We start from the raw sequence: 25,465 nt of genomic DNA, 5'->3' as shown, positions 1-25,465 counted from the left end.
AACGTTTTTTTTATTTTACCAGAAAACGATCTCGGTAGGCAAGTTGTTAATTTGAGAGTACAAATAAGTTGTTAAGCAATGTAGAATAAAATAATAATTTTTATAAGCAAAATTGCACCTAAAAAATCTGTTCTGGCAGGCACCAGGCTGAAGTGTTACTGGATTATGACAAGCGAAATTTTGTCGACCATAAGGAGATAACAAAAACATCGGGGAAGTATTACCGCTAAAATAGGCTTATTATGCAGTACCGGCATATCGGCACATGAGAAGGCCGAGGAGCCGGACCAAAAGCAAATTCAGCTACAAGATAGAGTCATAAGTTTCGCTTTCGTTTTTTAGAGGTCAGGGCAAATCCTTGCAATTCTGCAACAGACTGCAGGAGTTGTATCCGTGCTGGAAGTCAATGTGTTTGGTGTTTGGAAGCTGTAAGTCAAATAACTTCTTTTTTGTTTTGCAATAGTTAGCTAATCATGGACAAAATATAATACGGATGATGGCTACTTTCGAAAATTTAGCTGCCACATCATTGTAACCACATTGATTGTTTCTATATCAGCATTGCTCATTTAAAACTTGTCATTGTTTACAGCAGACTTAGGGCGTTGGATTTTAGGTTATTTGATTAAACTCTGACCTCAGCATGACTATTTTCCCTGAATTTTGTGACCTTTGTTGCGATACGGTGCCGACTCGCCGAAAACGCTGTATATGTGAGGGTGGCTGCAGGCGTTTTTTCCTGGTGTTTTTCAGGTTTTTCATCTGTAACTGCCCGGAAAAGCCCAAACCTGTCCGAAAGCGCAGGCGAGCTTATTGTTCTTATTTAAATGTTATCGAGAAGAAGGAAGGTGCTATTTTGTCGTTGTACTTACATTTTATTATTTGTGGGATTTTATTACAACTACTTACTAAATAAATGATATAAAAAACAGTTTTTTTAGAGCTCTTCCACTACCACTGCTCAAAATTAAAAGAATAAGTTATAAATATATACATGGAAATAAATGTTTAAAAAAATGTTGTTCGGGTTTCTTTGGGCTAAGTTGTCAGACAGCCCCCCATTTCTGGTGAGTTGGCACCCTCTTGTTGCGATATGGATTATTTCGTTGTGTGGGCATGCTAAAAAATGCGTTCACAAAAGTAGGGACTTTGTAGCCCGCTGGCTACAAATTAGTGACCATTCCAAGAATGACGAAAAAATCGTCTTTGTTTCCTTAATTTTGTCCATGATTACAGCTCCAACCATTTTCCTTAAGTATATATATATATATATGTGTGTGTATAAACACACTAAAATCACAGTAGGTAGTCAGGGGGAGAACCAATAATTAGCTTATATGCACAGGCCTGGTACGGCTTTAAAGGATAGCTAGCTGGCACAGGATATGCTCATACAGCTATTTTTATTCTAAAATAATAAGAACCAATCTAGGTTTTTCAAAAATATGTAAAATATGAAATCGACTTCAAGTCGGAAGTAAGCTACATGGATGATATTAAGGTAGATAATCCAAACAATTATATAAAGTTTTTATTATTTTCAGAATTTTACACTTGGTGTTACCTCACAATCACAACAGCCTCGATCACGATGTGATTTTGCAGAAAAATTTGATGGAGTGTGTAGTAATACCACTGTTGGTATAAAGACTGCTGCACCAGTAAGATATTTTACATGGAGCAACTCTGCTCAGTGTATTTTGGATGTAAAGAACAGATGCTTTTTATGGACATATATATGTTGCAAAATCAATTAATTACATAGTTTAGAATAACATTTCTACTTCTATTTCTAACATTTCTAATTCAACTAAATTTGAGAATCAAAGATTACTGTTTTTAGTTTAAGCACCTACTGGAAACGACTTTTCTTGTACTTTTTTTTATCTAATTTTTACTTTCCTATATCCAGTATTTGCTTTGTCGTCAAATTTATACCCTAAAATATTTGCTAAAGACAAACAATTTTTTATGACTAAAACATAAACCATATTGTGGTCAGAGAAAAGTGACCATATACAATAATTGAATAAAGGTATTTAAGCATTTATCAACAAAAAAAAAAAATTGTGATTAAAATAAAATTGATCTGATTTGATTTTTATTCATTTTTCTTTTTTTAAAAATCCACCAAACCCTAATCTATACTCACTTCACCTCTTAGCAGTATCTTAACCTTATGTTTCTTATAAATGTTTCTTGAAAACAAATATTGTATAGAGATATTTATTAAATTACCAAACATTGTTTAAATACATAATTCCCTGAACTTTAATTTATGTATTTTCAGAAAGCAAACGAGGAAAAGGATTTCGATGAATCTGTTCAAATTAAACCACAAAAAGTGTCACTTGAACTAAGAACAGGTAGAGTTATAATTTATAATGCCAAAATATGTGTAGCAATTAATTAATAAAATAAAAACCTTTACCCTCATTTTATTTCTAGGACAGCCTACTAGTTTTAAAGTTAGTGTAAAACCGGCACCAAACTTTCCAGTAGACCTTTATTTTTTGATGGATGTGTCTGCTTCCTTAAAAGATGATTTGGCGAAATTACAAACACTTGGAGCAAAGATAGGTATATAGTTGTATTGTAATAATAACAAAAGAATTATATATATGGGAATATATACTTTAATGAAATTTTTGTTTTAATTTTGTTCTTATCAAAATATGTTTCCATATCCCATCATTGAAAATGATGTTTTGTATTTTGTATTTTTATGATTTTTTGGGGTGACTCTTCATTATTAAAGTTTTATACCCCACTGTAGTACTTTTCCTCACAAATAAACCACTTTCTTATTAAAAGAATGTTTACATAAAGATATACACAATTTATAGATTTGAAGTCAGCCCTTTGTGTAAATTAAAATTAAGTGATGTTATATTTCTATTTTTAGCCACTGAGATAAAAGAAATAACAACGAATTATAGATTTGCGTTTGGTTCATTTTGCGACAAGACAGTAATTCCCTACATTCAACCACTTTATCACGATAGGTAAGTCTTGCAGCACTTTAAAAATCTATCATTTGGCAGTTGTTAGTGAATAGCAAGAATGAAATACAATATAAGACTTATTGGAGGAGATTAAAAGATTATAAGTTTAAACACAGGTTGCAATCCTGTATAAATGAGCTATGAAAATTTTAATTATTACAAACTATTTTAACTATCATTAAATAATGGATAACAACAAAAATACATATGTATTTAATTAATTAATTTTGCAACATATTTCCTTAAAAAGCAACATCAGGTAAAAAAATATGAAAAATGAACTGTGACTAAGAAGCTGTTTTTCTAATTAATTGCTGTAGTTCCCAATAAAAACACAAACTTGGAGTAGAAAATTTATTTCAATTTTGTAAGAATAAGCTGAGGATAATTTGGCGGAATCGGGTGAGGATGCTAGGCTGAAGAGAAGATATTGTCTCAAGCTCACGTGCGTGTTCCCAATAAATTCGCTCTTCTCCACTACATCCGGAGCTCTTCTCCTAGTAGTGTTTGCTCTTCTCCACTACATCCGGAGCTCTTCTCCTAGTAGTGTGTTCTGGCTTAACTAATCTCTCAATCACATCCGGAGCACCTCTCCTGTGATTCCATTTCCTCTATCATACCTCACAAGAACCTACTCTTTATGAGCTCTAGCTTCTTTTGCATTTCACACCTGTTATTAACCTCTTGGTGCACCACCTCTGACTGTCAGCGCCGCATGCCCCTGCTGTTATTTCCCCAGTCATCTGTCCTGCTCGCGTGGTGCACCGTCGTTCATCTCCTCGCACCTGTACTGAATTCACCATACTCTTCCAGGGGTACACGCACATCTCTACACTTTGTGGCTGCCCAGGGCAGCCCAGCACCCCCAAATTCCCCAAATGAAAATTCATTATCTATGAGGCAATATTTTTGACGAGAACTACGACGAGATCATTCAACGCCATAACAGGCTTAACAAATAGACATGAAAAGAAAACTACATGCAAGTGCCTATAAATTAGCCTTTTACAATTCGGGTAATAAAATCCCCATTGATAAAACGAACAATGGGCCACCCTTAGCCCCCCGAAATAACAGGTAATTTCTTAAAGCTTTTACTGACCAAAATTTGTGTTCAATCATAGCAAAACGAATTGTGACACCTTTCCTAAATGGAGCTGTTTTGGATGCCTTGATGTTAAATGTAAATAGCAGTTCTGAAAATAGAACCCTGACCTTATTTATTAATCACTCTAGGGCAAATGTATAATGGCTAATATGGAAGATTTCTTCATAAAAAATATCAGAAACTTTTTTCATGTGGATTACTTTTACATTAACAAAATTAAAAATTTGAAGATAAACTTTTGGATTTTGTCATTCATTAGTTTTCAACTTTCTTCCTGGAAATTTTTAAGGTTTAAAACCCATGTCCCACAGTAACTTTTTCATCCTTATCCTAATGTTAATACATAATCTATGCAACAGCTTTTGTAGTAAAATTAAAACACATAAAAACGAAAAGCGGCAATAAAACGAATAGCGGCGATAGAAATGCTTTTATAGATCGTATTTTAAAAGTTTAAAATCGAAAAGAGGCGATAGAAATGTGTTTTTAGATCGCATTTTAAAAGTTTATAAACGAAAAGCGGCATTTAATAGTTGTGAACCATGCTTCTCGAATGTTTCTTAGATTAAACGCGCTGGAAATTTTTTTTTTTTTTTTTTTTAAGTAATTGAATCAACAATACATTCTCGCGCAATGTATTATAAAACTTCGCGAAAGATTTTTATTATATAATTACTTCACGCTAATACTTAAGGGAATAGCTTATCAATACATTTACACAATGCATCTCGCCATAAAAAAAAAATAGAATTGCTCCGACATCTCTTCGCGAGCGCATTGTTTTTTAACACGCAAATATAATCTCGCAAAACGCTCAAGGGATTTAATTATAACAAAAGACAAACGACTGCCGTCCTCCACGCAAAGGTGTGATATTAGGATGTACGCGGTAGATTACATTCAGACTGTACTGTACTGAATCACTCTACAATGACACGTATTTAAATGCCTAATATAAAGGAAATACATAAAATCGGAAGCCTAACCGTATTTATACGCCCAACCATTCTAAATTAAGGGCACTGACAAAAGCATTTCCAGATTTCCAAATTGCACAAAAGATATAGCCTGATCGAACAATTTTGGGTATCATTCAAAATACGGCTATGTGAAATGTTTATAAAATTGATCCTAAAGACTGGACACATATTGCAAAAAAAAAAATTAAAAAAATCCAACTTAAAGTGAGGTAGGATCGCCTAAGTAGAAATTGCCAATGAGAAGATCATGTGGATCTAAACTAGTAATCGGTTGAAAGCAACACACAACTCCACTATTGGCGTTTAAAAAGGCTCCCTGCGCCCAGGAGTCGAGTTAAAATTTATCTAAACTACTCAGGAGTGTCTCACGAGGCTCAACTCTCTGGTTTCACGGTAATTTAACTACATTTTGCCACTTTTTGTCGATTGTTGCGTGATTCCTTGTTTTCTGCCGTAAAATAGTCGACCCCGGCGGCAGCCGAAGTGTGGACCTTTGACCCTCTTAAACAAACAAATAATTTTGACGCCAAGAAGAATCGCGCCAAAGTGTGGACTTTTGTAAAACAAAGAATATGTGACGTCAAGAAGAATCCTGCGGAAGTCGGCGAAATTTACAGTAAAGAAAGATTGAAATTAATTTACTCTACCTATTGTTATTGCCTCCCGGTAGCCAGGTGGTTGGATAGGGTAGGATTCAACATGTCTAAAGGCTAAGAGAGTTTTGTATTGACTTGCAGCAAGTAAATGGAAGGCCGGAATGAAATTGAGCTATGTTGCTAAAAAGAAACATGACTGAAAAACATTCTCTGTGACGCCTGGGATTGCAGAAGAAAGCAGTTTGGCAAAATAAACAGACTTTTATGAGTTAACAAAATTATAGCATTAACTTTATAATGACAACGTTTTCAGGTACATCTGTTTACTTTTAATTTCATTGATTCTTGAGCTTTCTATTGCTGTGCTAGCAAGTTTGAGCATGAAACTGTTTATAGTTTCACTTTCAACAACTCTAAAAAGGCCTGTCTCAAACTCAAAGTTCTTGTGTTGTCTTAGGGTACCCACAAGTAACAAGACATTTGATAGCAATACAATAAATCGAATAGCTGCATAACAACTTGTATGTTTGCTTCGTAGATTCAAAGCTTCTGGCAATAAACACTTTTTAAACGATTTCTTAAAATGCCACAAGGCCACAGACGAGAACACTAGTCGTGACTAGCTTTGGGAGAATGACTTCGACAAGACTTGATGATGATTGGTTGAAAAGCTCTAATCTTATATCGAGATAATTCCTGGGAACGATGTTAATTATAAAAAATTAGGAAAAAGGCATGGTTTTAATTAATGGTTGAAATGACGAAAGTCTTTCACATTTCACTAAAGAAGTTATGCTGACAGGCATGGAAAATGTTTGTGGTTCTACCAACATAAAGAAATGACTTAGCATATATACATATACAGCGCTATCCTGATTGACACAAAATGTGTAAATGTAGTTAACGATATCTGTTTTTAAATGATTTGTTTTGGTAAAAATTTCAAGTAGTTAGTGTTTACCGCATAACAGCTAGGTATTTCCAAGTGTGATTCAACATTTTAGAGTCTTAGCCAATAAAAGCTACATATTTTTGACTGAATGCTTTGCTAAATCAGTGGCCATTCAATTGTTGTGGTAGGTTGTGTTGTTTTTAATTAGCTATTGCTGCGTAAAAAACAAATTTTATATAGCGGCCTTTACTTGTGCAAAATCATGATATAATTTTGCTATTTTTATTTTATTTATCTGTTGTTGTTTATGGTGTACTATGATCTAATAATACAAATAAAGCCTATTTACAATGCAGTTTGTGTTGTTGTTGTTGCTTATTTCTCTATCTTTCTCCTTTTTGATGTGATTAAATGTTTCAAATAGAATAAATATCAAAAGTTTTATTAGTAATAGATACCGTTTTGCATGTCTTTTACAGAATATAGTTTCTCCAAATTTATAGCCTGAATATTGCCCCAAAAACAATTATATTGACCAATAACTTGTGAAAACAAGCCTGCAAATATTTTTCTGGATGTGGAAAAAAGAAGTTTTTCTGGCTAGCTAAGTATAGTCTATTATAAGATTAAAAAGGGAAAACATGAGGCCAAATTTTCACGCAGATACAATTCACTATATACAGGTTGGAGCAGGATCGTATCATGATCGTCTATCGCGATGAATGAACATAAACAACACTATACATAACATAACGAGTTATCATAATGGCAACCTGGCTACAAGGCTGGCATTACTTGTATAAAAGCCATAATGGCTCTAGGGTGGTTAAAAAGTGACAGTTTCTGGGCTCCTAACATGATATAATATATAAAATGAAACAAACCGACCTGGCTACATGCAATATCTGTCCTGCAGAAATATCTGAAGGTTTCTCCTGATACCAGGGGTACATGATCCAAAATTTGCTAGAGTCATTGGTTGTCATTGGATGCGCTGCCATTAGCTATAGTAATTGAAGCCAAAAGATGGAGTTGATGATATTAGTAGGTTGCAGTGATAGATGCTTCTTGAAAACGTGGAGCTAGCTTAAAATTATTTCAGTTAAGGAAGTTATTGCTACTACTGGTGAGAAGCTAAATCAGAGTGACTCCCTCCTATTTATAGGGCCCCTGGATTGTTGATTGGCTAACTTAGAACCTCCTAATATGGACATACTATACCCAAACCTTTAGTCCCCAACTATAAAGTATCAACAACAAGAAAGTTGCTTCAAGTTATGACACATAGCTTTGATTTGCTTAATTGGGATAAAGATGCCTTGGGTGAGCAAGACAACCTTGTCTACCCTTAATGATGCATCTGCATAGCAACTATCAAGTATTGGGAACTGCAATTAACATGAGCTAAACTGTGTTTAGCTCCATTTAAAAGTTGTTTGTGGCAGCAAAAAATTGGCAAGCAATTGTTTTATAAAAGGCTGATGATACACTTTTAAATCACTTTCAAGATGCCATTAACCACCCTATTCTCAAAAAAATCTTTTTTTGCTTTCCTAAATGTTCTCAAAACAACAATTTATTACTATGAATTTTACACACACTTTACCTCTAAAATTTATTAAGAATATCCTCAAAATAGTGTACAGAAAGTAGCACCACAAAAGAATTCAGTGGATAAAGATGTACAACTAGTTGGGCAAATTCAAGCACTTGCATCTTTTTTATACCAGAGAAAAATGTATGTCTTTCCTGTTTACCCGATAAGATATTTTCTGTTACAACTAATTAAACTTATTGTTTATTTCAGCCTTTGAACTAATAAATTCCCTGAAAGTTTAGTGACTTCAAAATGAACAAAAGTGGAAAACTTGCATGTTCACATTTCTACACAAACATGAATGAATTATTTTTTATGGTTTATTTATAATGACCTAATGTATGAATCTGTATGATACTTTCAGTTACTTACCTTTCAACCTTTTTATTTTTCTCTAGCCTGTTTCCTTGCTCGCATGACACTCTTCGTAATACAAATTGCAGACCAACCTTTGGTTACATTCACTTCTTTGACTTTAGCAACGACACAAAAGCTTTCGAGGTAACATTTTAGCTTTTTCTTTTGCTACAAAACAACTCACAGTAATACTCAAATTGAAATAAATATACTAGATGATAATAAAATATACAATAAATAAGTATTGTTTCTTGCATATTATGCTCTTTTTATTTGGCTCACTAGAATGTGGTTGCAGCTCAAAATATTACAGGTGATCTTGATAGCCCTGAAGGAGGTTTTGATGGTTTGATGCAGACTGCAGTTTGTGGAGAGGTTAGTTGTTTACTCTTGTTACAAAATGTGTATATCTGTTGAGCATCTAAGGCACTATTCTAAAGATTATCTCCAAACACTGTCAAAGAAACACTTTTATGGTTTTTGGGAAGCTTTAATATTGCATACTGCTCTTTAAAATAACTGAATCAACTGATTAAAAAGATTTTAAATAATGTTTTTTTTTGTTAAACAATTATTATTGTCCTATTTACACCTGTAGGTGCTCAAATGGCAAGAAAAAGAAAAAGCAAGAAGGATTGTTATATTTGTAACTGATCATTTTCCTAAGATAGCGGGTGACGCTAAGGTATTGTTTGTTTGTTTGCTTGCCTTTTTGCTCCCCCATTTTTATGTTTGTGCATGCTTTTAATTCTTCTTCATTGTTGTCATAGCAGGGCGCTGTTGTTACATAAAATAATGGTAGTTTGAAAAAAACATTTTTTTAAAATTAAAAAGTGAAAGAATTCTTTAAACAAAAGTATTAATATTCTTTTTGTTAGGAAATTGTATGAAAGACTAGGATTTTGTTGAAAATACTTTGTTAAAACTGTAAACAACACAAAGTTTTTGTATCTAATGTATGAGAAACAATGCAATACAGTTAAATGATTTGATACAGTGTGAAAAAAACATTTTAATTCACCATTTTAGCTGGCAGGAGTTATCACACCCAACGATGGTCTTTGCCATATGAAATCTGTATCTGTGAATAGTACCGAAAAGACGTATAGTGCATCAGAAACAATGGTGTGTATGACTTGTGATATCTTACTTATAACGTTTTACAGCGTCTTTGCTTGGTTATCTTTACTCAAATATGTTTCTTTAAAAAAGGTTTTTACTGCAAAATATCTTTTGTCCCATGAAATATTCAACATATCTCTATTTAATGAATTGTACGATTATATAATCTAGTTAGAAAATATTTAATTGTTATGAGATTATATTCAAACTGTTTCAGGATTATCCCTCTCTATACCATTTAAAAAAAATGATGCAGGAAAATAATGTTGTTCCAATTCTTGCGATTGGGAAGAGAGCAATTACTGTGTATGAGGTGAGTTCCAATGTATTGTTTATCGTACATTGAAGGTGGCAGTAACCCTTTCAAAAATCGGAATTTCTTAATTTACATAATTAGTCAGAAAGGTTATTTTCAGACTATATATCCATATTTTTTCTGTTATAACACACTTGTCACGATTTTACGGCTAAAACACTATTATATTTCACCAAAATTATTCAGCCTTAACAATTCCTCTTATAAAAATAAATAAAATTCATGAATAACTAATTAGTTCTGCCAAATATACTTTAAGGGGCTGTTCATATGGATGCGGGCTGGCTCAATTGACCGGGCTGGCTCGGCTGAGCAGGATCTCGCTGCTATTAAGAAACACATAAAAAAATAAAAATGTGTTCATATGATTAATGAGCCAGCCCGCCTTGCCAAGATCTCGCTTGTTTGTACCGAGATCTCGGTCAGGCGGGATCTCGCTGTTCTTAAGAAATGCATAGAAAATAAAATGTGTTCATATGGCAGGCGAGCCAGCCCTCCTAGGCGAGATGAAATTAACAATAGATTTAAAAAATTCTCATCAATTATTTAAAGTTCGAAATATATTCTTTTGTCTTCATTGTTTATGAATCTTTTGTGAAATGTAAACAACTTTTCCATCCCGGCCGGCCGAGATGAAAAAAACTTCATATGCACACGAGATGAAAATCACCCCTAAGTCTACGCACTTGCGAAATTGTACAGAAAGAAATGACGTAATTATTAAAGAGAAACGTTAATAACAACAAAGATGGCGCATTATGTAGAAATTTAAGACAATCTTCATTATGCTACACTGCACGAGCTTTAACTTTCGATAGTATTTTCTTTTTACTTTAAAATTTTCAGACATGCTTGGAGAACTATGCAGCCATGATGTGGTGTGCGGAAATCTTTTTATTCGGATTATTTTTCTTTTAACAGCGATCGATGCAGCAGGGGATGCTATCAAAGAATCTTTTGAAAAAAACAAAAGTTATTGCTAAAAAAATAAGAATGAACAAAAAAAATCCGCACACTGTTTTAACAGGGTTGACCCAAGGTGCATTTAAAAACAGAAGCTGATGAAAAATAACGATTGTAAAAAGTTGGAACTCGTAGAAGCCAATATTTTTCTTGTTTCTGATACATTTTTAAATAGAAATTTTTGCAGACTCAGCAATTTTAGTGTTAAGTTAAAATCATTTTATTATGTATTAAAGTCAATATTTTTGGAAATAGTAGAAAAAAATTGTATAAATAAAACACTGAGTAAATAATTCAGCTATTAGGAATGCTAAAAAAGGGTTACTGCCACCTTAAAGTTGAAATACATGCATGGTTAAAATTTAAACAGGTCAATGTTATCCTGCTCATGTTTGTTTTTATAAGTTAGTAGGTATCGGTGAAACGACAAGATTTAACCAAAAGTGCCAATATTGGTGGCAACAAAAACAAAACAATGTAAAAAAGGAATTAAAAATGGAAGCTTTAGTATTTTTTGTATCAGAACTATCTAGAAATGAAAATGAAGTTTTTAATAAACCATATTTCTACTTTGAATTTGTTAAGAAGTCAATAATGTTTGTTTTATTCTCATTCAATACCCAGAATGCTTGAAAATAGTGTTGGTTAAGTTTTAATTAATAAAAAAAATAGATTATCTAGGTCCATCAGCTTTGTGGTTGTTTTTAAATTAAATTACTTCTCATACAATACAGGATATACAGCGTGTTATGTAGGTTTTATTGTTTTGGTGACTAATCGTTGCATAGCTATTTATAAGGAGGAGGCAACTTAAATATATGTTTCCACAAAAAAATTGACATAACATTAGAAATTTCAGTTTCAAAAATAAATCTTCAGATTGTACTAGTAGTGAATAGTTAAACGTTCAAATTAATAGATGTGTCATATGTAGTCATGTTGGTCAGAATGATTTTTTCTGACTGAAAATCGATTTTTTTTGCTTGTCTGGAAGAAATATTTAAAGTCTGATGATTAAAATCTGTTTGTAAGAAATTCTTATAGGGTGTTTTAGGATGTTTTTACGATGTTTTTGGCTAATTTCCTTTAAATTCCCAACCATTCACAGAATCAACATTAAAATCTATCTTAGGCAATTGCAAATGAGTGGAAAGACCTTGGCGCAGCAATTGGTGAGTTGACCAGCGACTCGTCCAATATTGTTGAACTGGTGAAAGAAAATTATGCAGTGAGTAAAATTAACAATCTACAAAAGATATAGATTGCATAAATGCTATTTTTAAAGAAAGGCTCTGAGTGATTTAGCATCATGTAGCAAAATAATTTGCAACAATAAAAATATTTTATTTTAATTTTTTTTAATATCAAGCTTTGCAACGTATTTTAAACCTTACATCGTTTACCAGAGTGGCATGTGGCATTGTGGTTATGGGGTTCGCCTTGTAATCACAAGGTTTGTGGTTCGGTCCACAGCACAGGCATGTTTAGCAAGTGCCTTTCCCACATCTTCGGGTCAACCCATGCCATGTGAGAAAAATTGTGTAGGCAATGCATGTGTACACCTAATGTATATATTCTGAAGAGAGAACCCACATTGCAGTGTTTTGAATCTGTTAATAAATAACTTTAGAATGTTTATTTGGAATGGTAATAAATAACTTTGTTGTTAACCAATACTGCGGGTGTGGTAACTCCCCAGCTTCTCATGAGCCCCTCCCAATAAACTTTTCTACATAGTTGTATATACAAATTTGTATTTGCTTTAATTAAGTCTTATATAAGTTTATACATGTTTGTTATACTTTTAGAAAATTTCGTCTACAGCCAGACTTGTAGATACATCTCCAGACTACTTTAAAGTCACTTACCAGGTCAATGGAAGTAGTTGTCCGAGCGCTGACAATTTAAAACCGAACGAATGTTCTGATGTCAAGATAGGACAGCAGGTTGATTTTAATGTCAATGTGGAGCTTTTGTCGTGTCCACCAGATGTATCTAAAGCACCAAAGAGGTAAGTAAGACAATGCTTTGATTTGACCAGACAGTTTTTGATTAATCGGTTGCTTTTCAGAGTCACATCTTATCGCAAATAAATTCCTAGGGTGGAAATTTTAAGGGCAGGAGTGAAACGTAACATAGAAGATACATGTTTAGGAAAATAATTTCTAACAATCATTAGAAGTAGTATTTTCAAGTGAGAAAACTTATATACAGCATGCTCAGAAAACACCTGCATTACAGTATGTACAGAGAGGAAGCATGGAGTCACAAATTGACAAGAGTGAGCCAAACGTCAATCTGACCATCTTCTGATATGTCCCTCACCCTCCCCTCTGCTCTAGAAGTTAAAATCAAAAAATATAACTTCCAGTACCGTCAATCCCTGGAATTACAAACACTAGCATCTGCGCTTCTGTGAAGCTTGTGGATGACAACCAGTAAAATATACAATTTTTTTCTAAAAAATTAATGATTTACAGTATAAAGTCTTAGAGGCAGGAAAGTGAAAGAATTGGATATATCCAAAAAATATGTTGAATATTAAGCACTTGCTCATTATATCTGTAAAGTCTTCAGCTATTAATACCAATCATTGTTTAATTCTTAGTTTTTCAATTCGTATTGCTGGTTTCGGTGAAGTTGTTGTGCCTGTGAAGTACTTATGTGACTGCGATTGTAGCATCAACAATGTGAAGAACAGCCCACAATGTAACGGTGCGGGTACTTTTGAGTGTGGTATATGCAAATGCAATGAAGGGAACTATGGTCCCACCTGCCAGTGTGATATAACAACGGAGCAGCAGGTAAACAACACAAACGCTTGCATTGGAAATGACAATACAACAACTTGTAGTGACCAAGGAAATTGTGTTTGTGGAAAGTGTGAGTGTTTCAAACAAACGGTAAGCAGAATTAACTTGATACTGTGATGACTTAATACACACCCTTTCACGAATGCTATGATACTCATGAAGATTTTTCTTATATTGAAATGCTGTATCGTTAAGTTTGCATATTTCTAAATTTAGTTCAATTTAACTTGAAAAACAATTATTGGTACTTTTATGATAACTTGCCCCATCTATGCAATACATGAAAAAAATTGTGGGTTACTGAAGAGCTAGAATAACTGCAGAGCATTGGGAAACATAAATTTGTTGTCTACAAAAAGAATGATAGAGCACAGGGAAACATAAATTTGTAGTCTACAAAAAGAATGATAGAGCACAGGGAAACATAAATTTGTTGTCTACAAAAAGAATGATAGAGCACAGGGAAACATAAATTTGTAGTCTACAAAAAGAATGATAGAGTACAGGGAAACATAAATTTGTTGTCTACAAAAAGAATGATAGAGCATAGGGAAACATAAATTTGTTGTCTACAAAAAGAATGATAGAGCATAGGGAAACATAAATTTGTTGTCTACAAAAAGAATGATAGAGCACAGGGAAACATAAATTTGTTGTCTACAAAAAGAATGATAGAGCACAGGGAAACATAAATTTGTAGTCTACAAAAAGAATGATAGAGCATAGGGAAACATAAATTTGTTGTCTACAAAAAGAATGATAGAGCACAGGGAAACATAAATTTGTAGTCTACAAAAAGAATGATAGAGCATAGGGAAACATAAATTTGTTGTCTACAAAAAGAATGATAGAGCACAGGGAAACATAAATTTGTTGTCTACAAAAAGAATGATAGAGCACAGGGAAACATAAATTTGTAGTCTACAAAAAGAATGATAGAGCATAGGGAAACATAAATTTGTTGTCTACAAAAAGAATGATAGAGCACAGGGAAACATAAATTTGTTGTCTACAAAAAGAATGATAGAGCACAGGGAAACATAAATTTGTAGTCTACAAAAAGAATGATAGAGCACAGGGAAACATAAATTTGTTGTCTACAAAAAGAATGATAGAGCATAGGGAAACATAAATTTGTTGTCTACAAAAAGAATGATAGAGCACAGGGAAACATAAATTTGTTGTCTACAAAAAGAATGATAGAGCATAGGGAAACATAAATTTGTTGTCTACAAAAAGAATGATAGAGCATAGGGAAACATAAATTTGTTGTCTACAAAAAGAATGATAGAGCACAGGGAAACATAAATTTGTTGTCTACAAAAAGAATGATAGAGCATAGGGAAACATAAATTTGTTGTCTACAAAAAGAATGATAGAGCACAGGGAAACATAAATTTGTTGTCTACAAAAAGAATGATAGAGCACAGGGAAACATAAATTTGTTGTCTACAAAAAGAATGATAGAGCACAGGGAAACATAAATTTGTTGTCTACAAAAAGAATGATAGAGCATTGGGAAACATAAATTTGTTGTCTACAAAAAGAATGATAGAGCACAGGGAAACATAAATTTGTAGTCTACAAAAAGAATGATAGAGCACAGGGAAACATAAATTTGTTGTCTACAAAAAGAATGATAGAGCACAGGGAAACATAAATTTGTTGTCTACAAAAAGAATGATAGAGCACAGGGAAACATAAATTTGTTGTCTACAAAAAGAATGATAGAGCACAGGGAAACATAAATTTGTTGTCTACAAAAAGAATGATAGAGCATTGGGAAACATAAATTTGTTGTCTACAAAAAGAATGATAGAGCACAGGGAAACATAAATTTGTAGTCTACAAAAAGAATGATAGAGCATAGGGAAACATAAATTTGTTGTCTACAAAAAGAATGATAGAGCATAGGGAAACATAAATTTGTTGTCTACAAAAAGAATGATAGAGCACAGGGAAACATAAATTTGTAGTCTACAAAAAGAATGATAGAGCACAGGGAAACATAAATTTGTTGTCTACAAAAAGAATGATAGAGCATAGGGAAACATAAATTTGTTGTCTACAAAAAGAATGATAGAGCACAGGGAAACATAAATTTGTTGTCTACAAAAAGAATGATAGAGCATTGGGAAACATAAATTTGTTGTCTACAAAAAGAATGATAGAGCATTGGGAAACATAAATTTGTTGTCTACAAAAAGAATGATAGAGCATTGGGAAACATAAATTTGTTGTCTACAAAAAGAATGATAGAGCACAGGGAAACATAAATTTGTTGTCTACAAAAAGAATGATAGAGCACAGGGAAACATAAATTTGTTGTCTACAAAAAGAATGATAGAGCACAGGGAAACATAAATTTGTTGTCTACAAAAAGAATGATAGAGCACAGGGAAACATAAATTTGTTGTCTACAAAAAGAATGATAGAGCATAGGGAAACATAAATTTGTAGTCTACAAAAAGAATGATAGAGCACAGGGAAACATAAATTTGTTGTCTACAAAAAGAATGATAGAGCACAGGGAAACATAAATTTGTAGTCTACAAAAAGAATGATAGAGCATAGGGAAACATAAATTTGTTGTCTACAAAAAGAATGATAGAGCATAGGGAAACATAAATTTGTTGTCTACAAAAAGAATGATAGAGCACAGGGAAACATAAATTTGTAGTCTACAAAAAGAATGATAGAGCACAGGGAAACATAAATTTGTTGTCTACAAAAAGAATGATAGAGCACAGGGAAACATAAATTTGTTGTCTACAAAAAGAATGATAGAGTACAGGGAAACATAAATTTGTTGTCTACAAAAAGAATGATAGAGCATAGGGAAACATAAATTTGTTGTCTACAAAAAGAATGATAGAGCATTGGGAAACATAAATTTGTTGTCTACAAAAAGAATGATAGAGCATAGGGAAACATAAATTTGTTGTCTACAAAAAGAATGATAGAGCACAGGGAAACATAAATTTGTAGTCTACAAAAAGAATGATAGAGTACAGGGAAACATAAATTTGTTGTCTACAAAAAGAATGATAGAGCACAGGGAAACATAAATTTGTAGTCTACAAAAAGAATGATAGAGCACAGGGAAACATAAATTTGTTGTCTACAAAAAGAATGATAGAGCACAGGGAAACATAAATTTGTTGTCTACAAAAAGAATGATAGAGCACAGGGAAACATAAATTTGTTGTCTACAAAAAGAATGATAGAGCACAGGGAAACATAAATTTGTTGTCTACAAAAAGAATGATAGAGCACAGGGAAACATAAATTTGTAGTCTACAAAAAGAATGATAGAGCATTGGAAACATAAATTTGTTGTCTACAAAAAGAATGATAGAGCATTGGGAAACATAAATTTGTTGTCTACAAAAAGAATGATAGAGCACAGGGAAACATAAATTTGTTGTCTACAAAAAGAATGATAGAGCACAGGGAAACATAAATTTGTTGTCTACAAAAAGAATGATAGAGCACAGGGAAACATAAATTTGTTGTCTACAAAAAGAATGATAGAGCACAGGGAAACATAAATTTGTAGTCTACAAAAAGAATGATAGAGTACAGGGAAACATAAATTTGTTGTCTACAAAAAGAATGATAGAGCACAGGGAAACATAAATTTGTTGTCTACAAAAAGAATGATAGAGCATTGGGAAACATAAATTTGTTGTCTACAAAAAGAATGATAGAGCACAGGGAAACATAAATTTGTTGTCTACAAAAAGAATGATAGAGCACAGGGAAACATAAATTTGTAGTCTACAAAAAGAATGATAGAGCACAGGGAAACATAAATTTGTTGTCTACAAAAAGAATGATAGAGCACAGGGAAACATAAATTTGTTGTCTACAAAAAGAATGATAGAGCACAGGGAAACATAAATTTGTTGTCTACAAAAAGAATGATAGAGCACAGGGAAACATAAATTTGTTGTCTACAAAAAGAATGATAGAGCACAGGGAAACATAAATTTGTTGTCTACAAAAAGAATGATAGAGCACAGGGAAACATAAATTTGTTGTCTACAAAAAGAATGATAGAGCACAGGGAAACATAAATTTGTAGTCTACAAAAAGAATGATAGAGTACAGGGAAACATAAATTTGTTGTCTACAAAAAGAATGATAGAGCACAGGGAAACATAAATTTGTTGTCTACAAAAAGAATGATAGAGCACAGGGAAACATAAATTTGTAGTCTACAAAAAGAATGATAGAGTACAGGGAAACATAAATTTGTTGTCTACAAAAAGAATGATAGAGTACAGGGAAACATAAATTTGTTGTCTACAAAAAGAATGATAGAGCACAGGGAAACATAAATTTGTTGTCTACAAAAAGAATGATAGAGCACAGGGAAACATAAATTTGTAGTCTACAAAAAGAATGATAGAGTACAGGGAAACATAAATTTGTTGTCTACAAAAAGAATGATAGAGCACAGGGAAACATAAATTTGTTGTCTACAAAAAGAATGATAGAGCACAGGGAAACATAAATTTGTTGTCTACAAAAAGAATGATAGAGCACAGGGAAACATAAATTTGTTGTCTACAAAAAGAATGATAGAGCACAGGGAAACATAAATTTGTTGTCTACAAAAAGAATGATAGAGTACAGGGAAACATAAATTTGTTGTCTACAAAAAGAATGATAGAGCATAGGGAAACATAAATTTGTTGTCTACAAAAAGAATGATAGAGCATAGGGAAACATAAATTTGTTGTCTACAAAAAGAATGATAGAGCATAGGGAAACATAAATTTGTTGTCTACAAAAAGAATGATAGAGCATAGGGAAACATAAATTTGTTGTCTACAAAAAGAATGATAGAGCATAGGGAAACATAAATTTGTTGTCTACAAAAAGAATGATAGAGCACAGGGAAACATAAATTTGTTGTCTACAAAAAGAATGATAGAGCACAGGGAAACATAAATTTGTTGTCTACAAAAAGAATGATAGAGCATAGGGAAACATAAATTTGTTGTCTACAAAAAGAATGATAGAGCATAGGGAAACATAAATTTGTTGTCTACAAAAAGAATGATAGAGTACAGGGAAACATAAATTTGTTGTCTACAAAAAGAATGATAGAGCACAGGGAAACATAAATTTGTTGTCTACAAAAAGAATGATAATAATTGTGCTTTTTTTTAGAATCCTACTAACGTTATATCTGGTCCATTTTGTGAATGTAAAAATTTCGGCTGTCCGAAATTTTTGGGACAGGAATGTGGCGGTAAGTTGTCATAGCAACATTAGAAAACAAAACATTTGAAGTGGTAAAATAAAAGAATTCTTATTGCGTTCTTCAAGTAATAAATTTTTAAGCTCCAATACGATTTTGTTTTTTAACTTGGGTTTTGATTACATCAATTTATGTCTCTTTCCGAATTATAAGTCATAAAAAAACAAATTTTGGAATATAGTGATGCATTGATAACAATATATTTACTGCATCACGCAAAAGCTTACCAACACACTGGTTTAGCTAGTAACTGAATGACGTTCGACATTTAGGTGTTCGTGGAAATTGCCAGTGTGGTACATGTGTTTGCAACGAAGGATACAAAGGTGATAATTGTAATGAAATTGACTGTGTAGGCATCACGAGGTCAAAATGCACCAATGACGGGGTAGGTCTGATTGTAGTATTTTTAAATACCATAATTTGTTGATTTACCGATCGTTTTAAGCGCATAACAGTTAATAAGTACAACTGTTTTATTATACAACCCTTTCAATTACATATTTATTTGCTTATCTCTTAACCATATTTTTAATGGACTTCTAAAATATGAAATATCGTGGGGAGGGGAGAAAATTAACCACCTTAAATACCTTTGTAATGGCTTTGCTTGAATATAGTATAGTATATATATATAACATAAAACAAAATGATCAACATGTTAAACATTTGCTAAAGTCAGTAATTTTCCATTTGGGACAATGGAAAAAGCAAGAAAAATAATAGCCTGGATTTTTTTTCTGGGATCACTCTTAGCATCACGGTTGTCATGGTAACTCCCAAAATGGGATTGCAAATCCTCAAAAGTTACCAACAAACAAATATTAAAAGTCAACACCGTTCCCATTCCCGCCCCACCGCCAGTGTAAATTGGGCTGAAGGAAGAATTATTACGTTTCAAACGTGTTTTTTAATATTTTAGAAAGTTTGCAATAACCAGGGTAGATGTGATTGTCCATTACAAGGCTGTGTATGCAACAGCACCCATGAAGGGAAGTATTGCCAGACGTGTGTGGTAAGAACATTTTTATAGCTGCAAATTTTATTCAGTTCTATTCATTTCTTTATTAAGTACTTGTAAAGAAACGCTTGCTTTTTCATGCTGAGTCAGGAAAAAAAGAAGCTTTCGTGGAAATCCAGGAAAAAATTTGTTTTCCACTTTGGGTCTAAGTTAGTCTATGTGGCAACTGATTTGGTACAGACCTCTGTATCTGTATCTTAGGCAATGTTCTGCTTTATCTTGCTGTTGAAAATTAAGCTTGTTATTTCTTAACGCAAATTTGATACCGAAGTCATTAAGAAACATTAAACTGTAGTAGTGGGAAGCACATGGAATTATTTTGGGGATAACTGTTACGCTTCCTACTTATGACACAATATCCAAAGTCAATGCTTGTAAGATCCATATGTCCAAAATATTCAGATGTTGTTTTTGTTTTTTAGAGTGGCAAATGTCAGTGTGACCAAATTAAGGACTGTGTATTGTGTCAGGCCTTCGACCAGAAAAACGACAAATGTGCCACATGTGAGAAGTTAACTATTGAGAAAGTTGACTTCATCAACGAAACAAAAATAGGCAAAGATAATGTTTGTGGGACGTCCTTGGCGAACTGTGTGGTGAATTTTCACTTTGCTGGTAATGCTAAAAATAAAACCATTGTTGTTCAAAAGACTCCAGGTATATATATTAAAACGTCGCCATTTGATTCTTATTATCATACAATGTCTCGAGAGTTTTTATATCGAATGATTTATCAGGATTCCGAGCACTTGATTAAAATAAAATATTCTCTGTAACTCTAAACTGGATATCTCGATTTTTTGACAATGCCTATTCAATAAAAAAATTTTTAATGATAGGCGTATTCCGTCTGTCTTTTCGTGCGTCTTGTTGTATTTTTGTTACGGAAACACGAAATGCAATATGTCACGCAAAATGGTAACCACAGCACCGAGACAACGAAATGCGGTAAATAAATTATGGGCGAACCATTGGATTTATCCACGGGCTATTGACTAGTTAAAAAATATTTCATGCAAGAAGAAAATTGGTCAGTTATAAGGCAAAGTCAAGTTTCAGACTTCTTTGGAAAAATTTGAAAATTTAAATGCTATGTCGATGATTATTTTATTTATGACTCAGAAAAACAAAAGCTAACCGATCTAAACGTTGGACTGACGTTTACCGTACACTTCGATTTGTGAGTTTGATAAACATAAAGTTGGATACATTTTATGATTGCTCCTTGTCTTACCTCGTTTCTCGAGCCTAGGGTCAAAACATTTGCATGTTCCTTCAGAATTCAAGCTAGCGAGATTTAACTGTAATTATAAACATTTAGAGATTATAAGCATCGTTGTATATATTTGTATTTCTCTACTTACCCTGCTCAGATTTGTACACCTTGTACACACGACAAGTGTCACTCCGTGCCATGTTCTTTGTCATAAATCTCACAAATCTCACTTGTATGGTACTTGTGAAACAAACAGTGACGGATGTCTTTTATTTTCGTTTTAACACCATACATCACATGTAAATGACGTATCTTTTTTCTGCCAATGTTTCAGCAGTTATGTAGAGTATAAGAAAAAGCGATTCACGTTATAGTCCTTAGGAAAAGCAAAATGACAGCAAACTGTGGAACACTTTCCTTGCTAACTGCTGTACTTAAAGTTCTACTACAGTCGCTAAAACATATTTTATGTTATTTTTTTAGTATGTACAGCCAAGAGTTCGAGCGATGATGATCCTGACATACTTGTTATTATCCTCGCAATCATTGGTGCTATTTTGTTGCTAGGAATACTCGCCTTGTTGTTATGGAAATTAATAACATCAATTCACGTAGGCGGAAATTATTTTCTTCAGTTTGTTTGCTTGTTTGTTTTGTTTGTTTACTTATGTGTTTACTCATTTGTTTACTCATTTGTTTGTTCGCTTGCTCGTTCGTTCGTTCGTTCTTTTTGTTTGTTTGTTTGTCTATTTGCTTTTGTAACACGTTTTCTACTGGTCTATTTTTGTTGTTTTTTTTCTCACTTTAATTATGTCTAGCCAATCATCATAAAAAATGCATAGAAAGACTTATAGATGTAATGTTGTTGACTGAATTTTGATTTGAATTTAAACTGTTTGACTATGACTTTGCTTGTAGAATCTGTTTAATCTAAAAATCCTGTTTTCACTCATTTTATGCCATATTTTTTCTTGAATTCTTCAAACTATAAAGCTCTGGAAACCTTGTTGTAATAATTTATTGCTTTTACCAGGATCGACGAGATTATGAGAAATTTGTGAAGTCTAAGAGCAAAGGTGTATGGGAAAAGGTAACTTCAATCGATTTTTACATCGGATCTTCACATTGCTAGACTTCTTTGCATCTAAAATAATCATACGAAATACCTAAAAACATTTGATTCCTATTTAAATGAATATGAAATAACTATTTTCTATCTGAAACTATATGACCTGTGTTTCGGTGTTGATTGCTCTGAAACATTTTGTACAAGTTTTCAAATCTGCGTGAAATTCTACGTTGAATGAGCTGTGGCAGAGCTCATTTTGAAGATAAGCGAGAGTTGTGACCTTTCAAAGTTTGGTGAAATTTTACTTTTAGCCGGTTTATTTGGGAAGATGTCTACGCGCTCTAAGGGTTGGGAAATTGCGAAAATGTTTTGTTTAGGTTTATTTCCCCGTTGTTATTTTCTTTAATTTGCCCACATTTTTGTTAATTGATCCGGTGATTTTCATATTAAATCTGGACGAAATATTCACCCGGGACTAATGCATACGCACAGTTTTTGCACAGAAAAATCTAAGAGGTTCCAAATCAATTCCAGGTTCAATGTACTTACATTTCTAAGTTTAGTGGATTTTTAAAGAACATTTACCCTAAGGACGTGTGCGTATTTTAGAAAAAAGCTACAACGCCTAATGAAAATATGGAGACAATGGAATTTTTTTGGCCATTTTGCAGTTTTAAAGTTGTCAAACAGCATGCACTTTTTAAATGTGTATGTTATGTTATCCGCGTTCAAATTACGCTAGTAGCACGTCAGGCCCCTCAATTTTTTTAATTTTTTTTGGACCATTCCTGAGGAATGGTCGGCAAGGGTGAATTACCCGAGCTTTGGAATGTGTGGTGAGTGGTCGTACCAGATGACTCTCACTGGCACTCTGCCTCGGGGACAGGATAGAAAACGAAGTCGTGATATATGTTATAAAAAAATGAGCGCCTCCAAGGTAGGACGGCTGTAGACATCGGTTAAAACTTCGTCTTCTACCCGGGAATTGAATTAGAACAGCCCAAGATGAACTGAGCGATCGCTTCTCAGACCAAGTGCATGATCTTAGCCATTTGGCCGCCGAGAATGACACTACACTTGATCTTAAGAGAGATAGCTACGCTGGCGTCAGCGACAAATCTAATTGCGTGAATGTAGTATAGAATGTCTTTATGACTACTTGTGGGGATTAACCTTGAAATTTGTTGTCTCAATATATTTTACGAGAAATTGTAGACTTTCATACAAATTTATTGCTTCTTTTTAGGGTGATAATCCGTTGTACCGGGAGCCGAATCAGCAGTTCGTTAACCCAGCCTTTGGAGGACAGTAATACTTTGGATGAAAAAACATGAACAGTAGTGAAAAACTGAAAACGATAATTTAATTAAATTTGACAAAATATGGATAGTAAATGTCGAACTCAAAGAAAGAGCTTCCTGGAATTGGATTGGTTTGTTTATATAGATCTTCTTTTAGATACAATGCAACTCTTTGTTTTCTTAGTTTTGTATCCTCGTACCCAGGGATTGTTAGGTCTTTTATACTTATGGCGTGCGTTCTCACTTCTTACTCGATAAGTCGCGGATAAATCACTCGTCCGATTTAATTATGCAGAGTGGTACATTCACACAAATTCGCCATATAACCGGCCAGGATCTAGTCCAGATTCCTCCTAAATGTAAAAAAAATTACCAATCCCCGGGTACAAAGTTGTTAATTTTGGTATATTTAAGCTATAATTATAAATTTTAGTTGACATGGTTTTTAATTTATATAAATTTTTCTGCAGTTCGGGTTAATTGTTGGATAGCTCGTACGACGACGTCAAATACTGACAACATTACTTTCCATCATTACCTTTTTGACGGCACGGCAAAAGATCAATTTCAGTTGTGCACAACATCTTCCTTGCTTTCTCACCTTCCCACTCTAAAGGAACGGAAATGAAAAGTTTTTTAACACTATTTAAGTAAAGTCTACTCAAAAAAAAAGAAATCAGGTGATTAATCTGCAGAAATCTAAATCTAACAACCTGTCTTTGGAGGTAGTTATGAACTTTCCTGGAACGAGGTTATTCTGAGAAGTAAATTTGTGGTGGTTTTTGCAGAGGATTTCTTGTATAAGTTGTTTATTGTAATATATCAATTGATTTAATCGTTCGTTTGTTCCTTTGTATTTTTTATAAAGCAACATAACTCTGCTCTTTCTTTAAATCTAGTAATAATTTGTTAGTTTTCTTGCAGAAATTCTGCAAATTTCACCAATCTATCTTACAACTTCTGCACATGTGCTCCTCATGCTATGCTTCATATAGTTGTTTACTTTCCTGTTTAATTCGCCTTAAGCCGTTGTGTTAATTGAAGTTATTTTTTTAACGCTTATAAAGATTGGTTTCCATCTGGCTTTAGTACGCGTTAAGCTGGCGCGTTAATCGTAGTTAGGTCTTTTACGCCAAATGAAAACACAGACAATTTATATTAGCGCGTCAACTTCAATTCAAATTTGTGCGCCACAATTCTTGATGTTTCATTGCGAGTTAGCGCGAACACATTTTGTAGCTATTTGTGCAAACTTTTTTCGCAAATAACGGCGGGTGAAAAAAGTTTTTCTCTACAAAATGAAATATTACTGTCGATAACAATAAGCGCTAATATTAACTATAATCCTTCGCGCGCTAAATGCTTAACGATTAACTCTTAGATCAGAAATAGCGCGAAAAAAATTAACACGAACTTTGTTCTGTTAGCGCGTGCGCACTTTGACAAAATTAGAGAAAGTAATAACAACTTCGGAAATGAGAGATTAAATAATGCGAACATTCTTTGTTGTCTTAATAAAAGTTTTGGGCGGGGGCGGGGAGTTACAATTTAAAAGGGGCTACAGGACGATTCAATGAGCTCAACCCTTGCAATTTTCGAAGACTGGCGTGTAATAAACGGGCCACTCAAAAAGTCCAGTTCCAAGAAATTTATAGACATAGACGTCTAGACAGCATTTATAAATAATTAATTTTTTATGATGAATTTGCTTTTTATTTTCTGAAGAAAGAAAAATTCAGTATTTTTTTTGGCGGTAAAATAAGTTACGGTCTGTAAAAATATTAAGTTTGTTTTGACAAGGAAACACAGAGACAACACTAGGAGCTGTATTTGTTAG

General features: G+C 33.2%; 1 protein-coding gene and 1 long non-coding RNA gene across 2 annotated transcripts; both read left to right on the top strand.

The window, feature by feature from the left end:
• Positions 1–63: 63 nt before the first annotated feature.
• LOC130622479 (integrin beta-PS-like) lies at positions 64–24,463 on the top strand. The gene is made up of 20 exons (XM_057437937.1): positions 64–428; positions 1,545–1,661; positions 2,291–2,366; positions 2,449–2,580; positions 2,906–3,005; positions 8,577–8,679; positions 8,821–8,910; positions 9,134–9,220; positions 9,565–9,660; positions 9,875–9,970; positions 12,069–12,164; positions 12,745–12,947; positions 13,545–13,839; positions 18,931–19,012; positions 19,294–19,409; positions 19,944–20,036; positions 20,465–20,699; positions 21,742–21,869; positions 22,292–22,348; positions 23,574–24,463. Exons 4-20 carry the CDS (start codon positions 2,517–2,519, stop codon positions 23,637–23,639), a joined length of 2,007 nt encoding a protein of 668 aa, XP_057293920.1. The 5' UTR covers positions 64–428; positions 1,545–1,661; positions 2,291–2,366; positions 2,449–2,516; the 3' UTR covers positions 23,640–24,463.
• LOC130622482 (uncharacterized) lies at positions 3,038–7,334 on the top strand. The gene is made up of 2 exons (XR_008981087.1): positions 3,038–6,002; positions 6,228–7,334. It is a non-coding gene; the product is annotated as an uncharacterized LOC130622482 (long non-coding RNA).
• Positions 24,464–25,465: the final 1,002 nt, after the last annotated feature.

The sequence above is a fragment of the Hydractinia symbiolongicarpus genome, chromosome 12 (assembly GCF_029227915.1).
Source record: "Hydractinia symbiolongicarpus strain clone_291-10 chromosome 12, HSymV2.1, whole genome shotgun sequence".
NCBI classification, from domain to species: Eukaryota; Metazoa; Cnidaria; class Hydrozoa; order Anthoathecata; family Hydractiniidae; genus Hydractinia; species Hydractinia symbiolongicarpus.
Note: the sequence above shows the minus strand (reverse complement) of the source record. Positions and strands in the feature narration are given on the sequence as shown.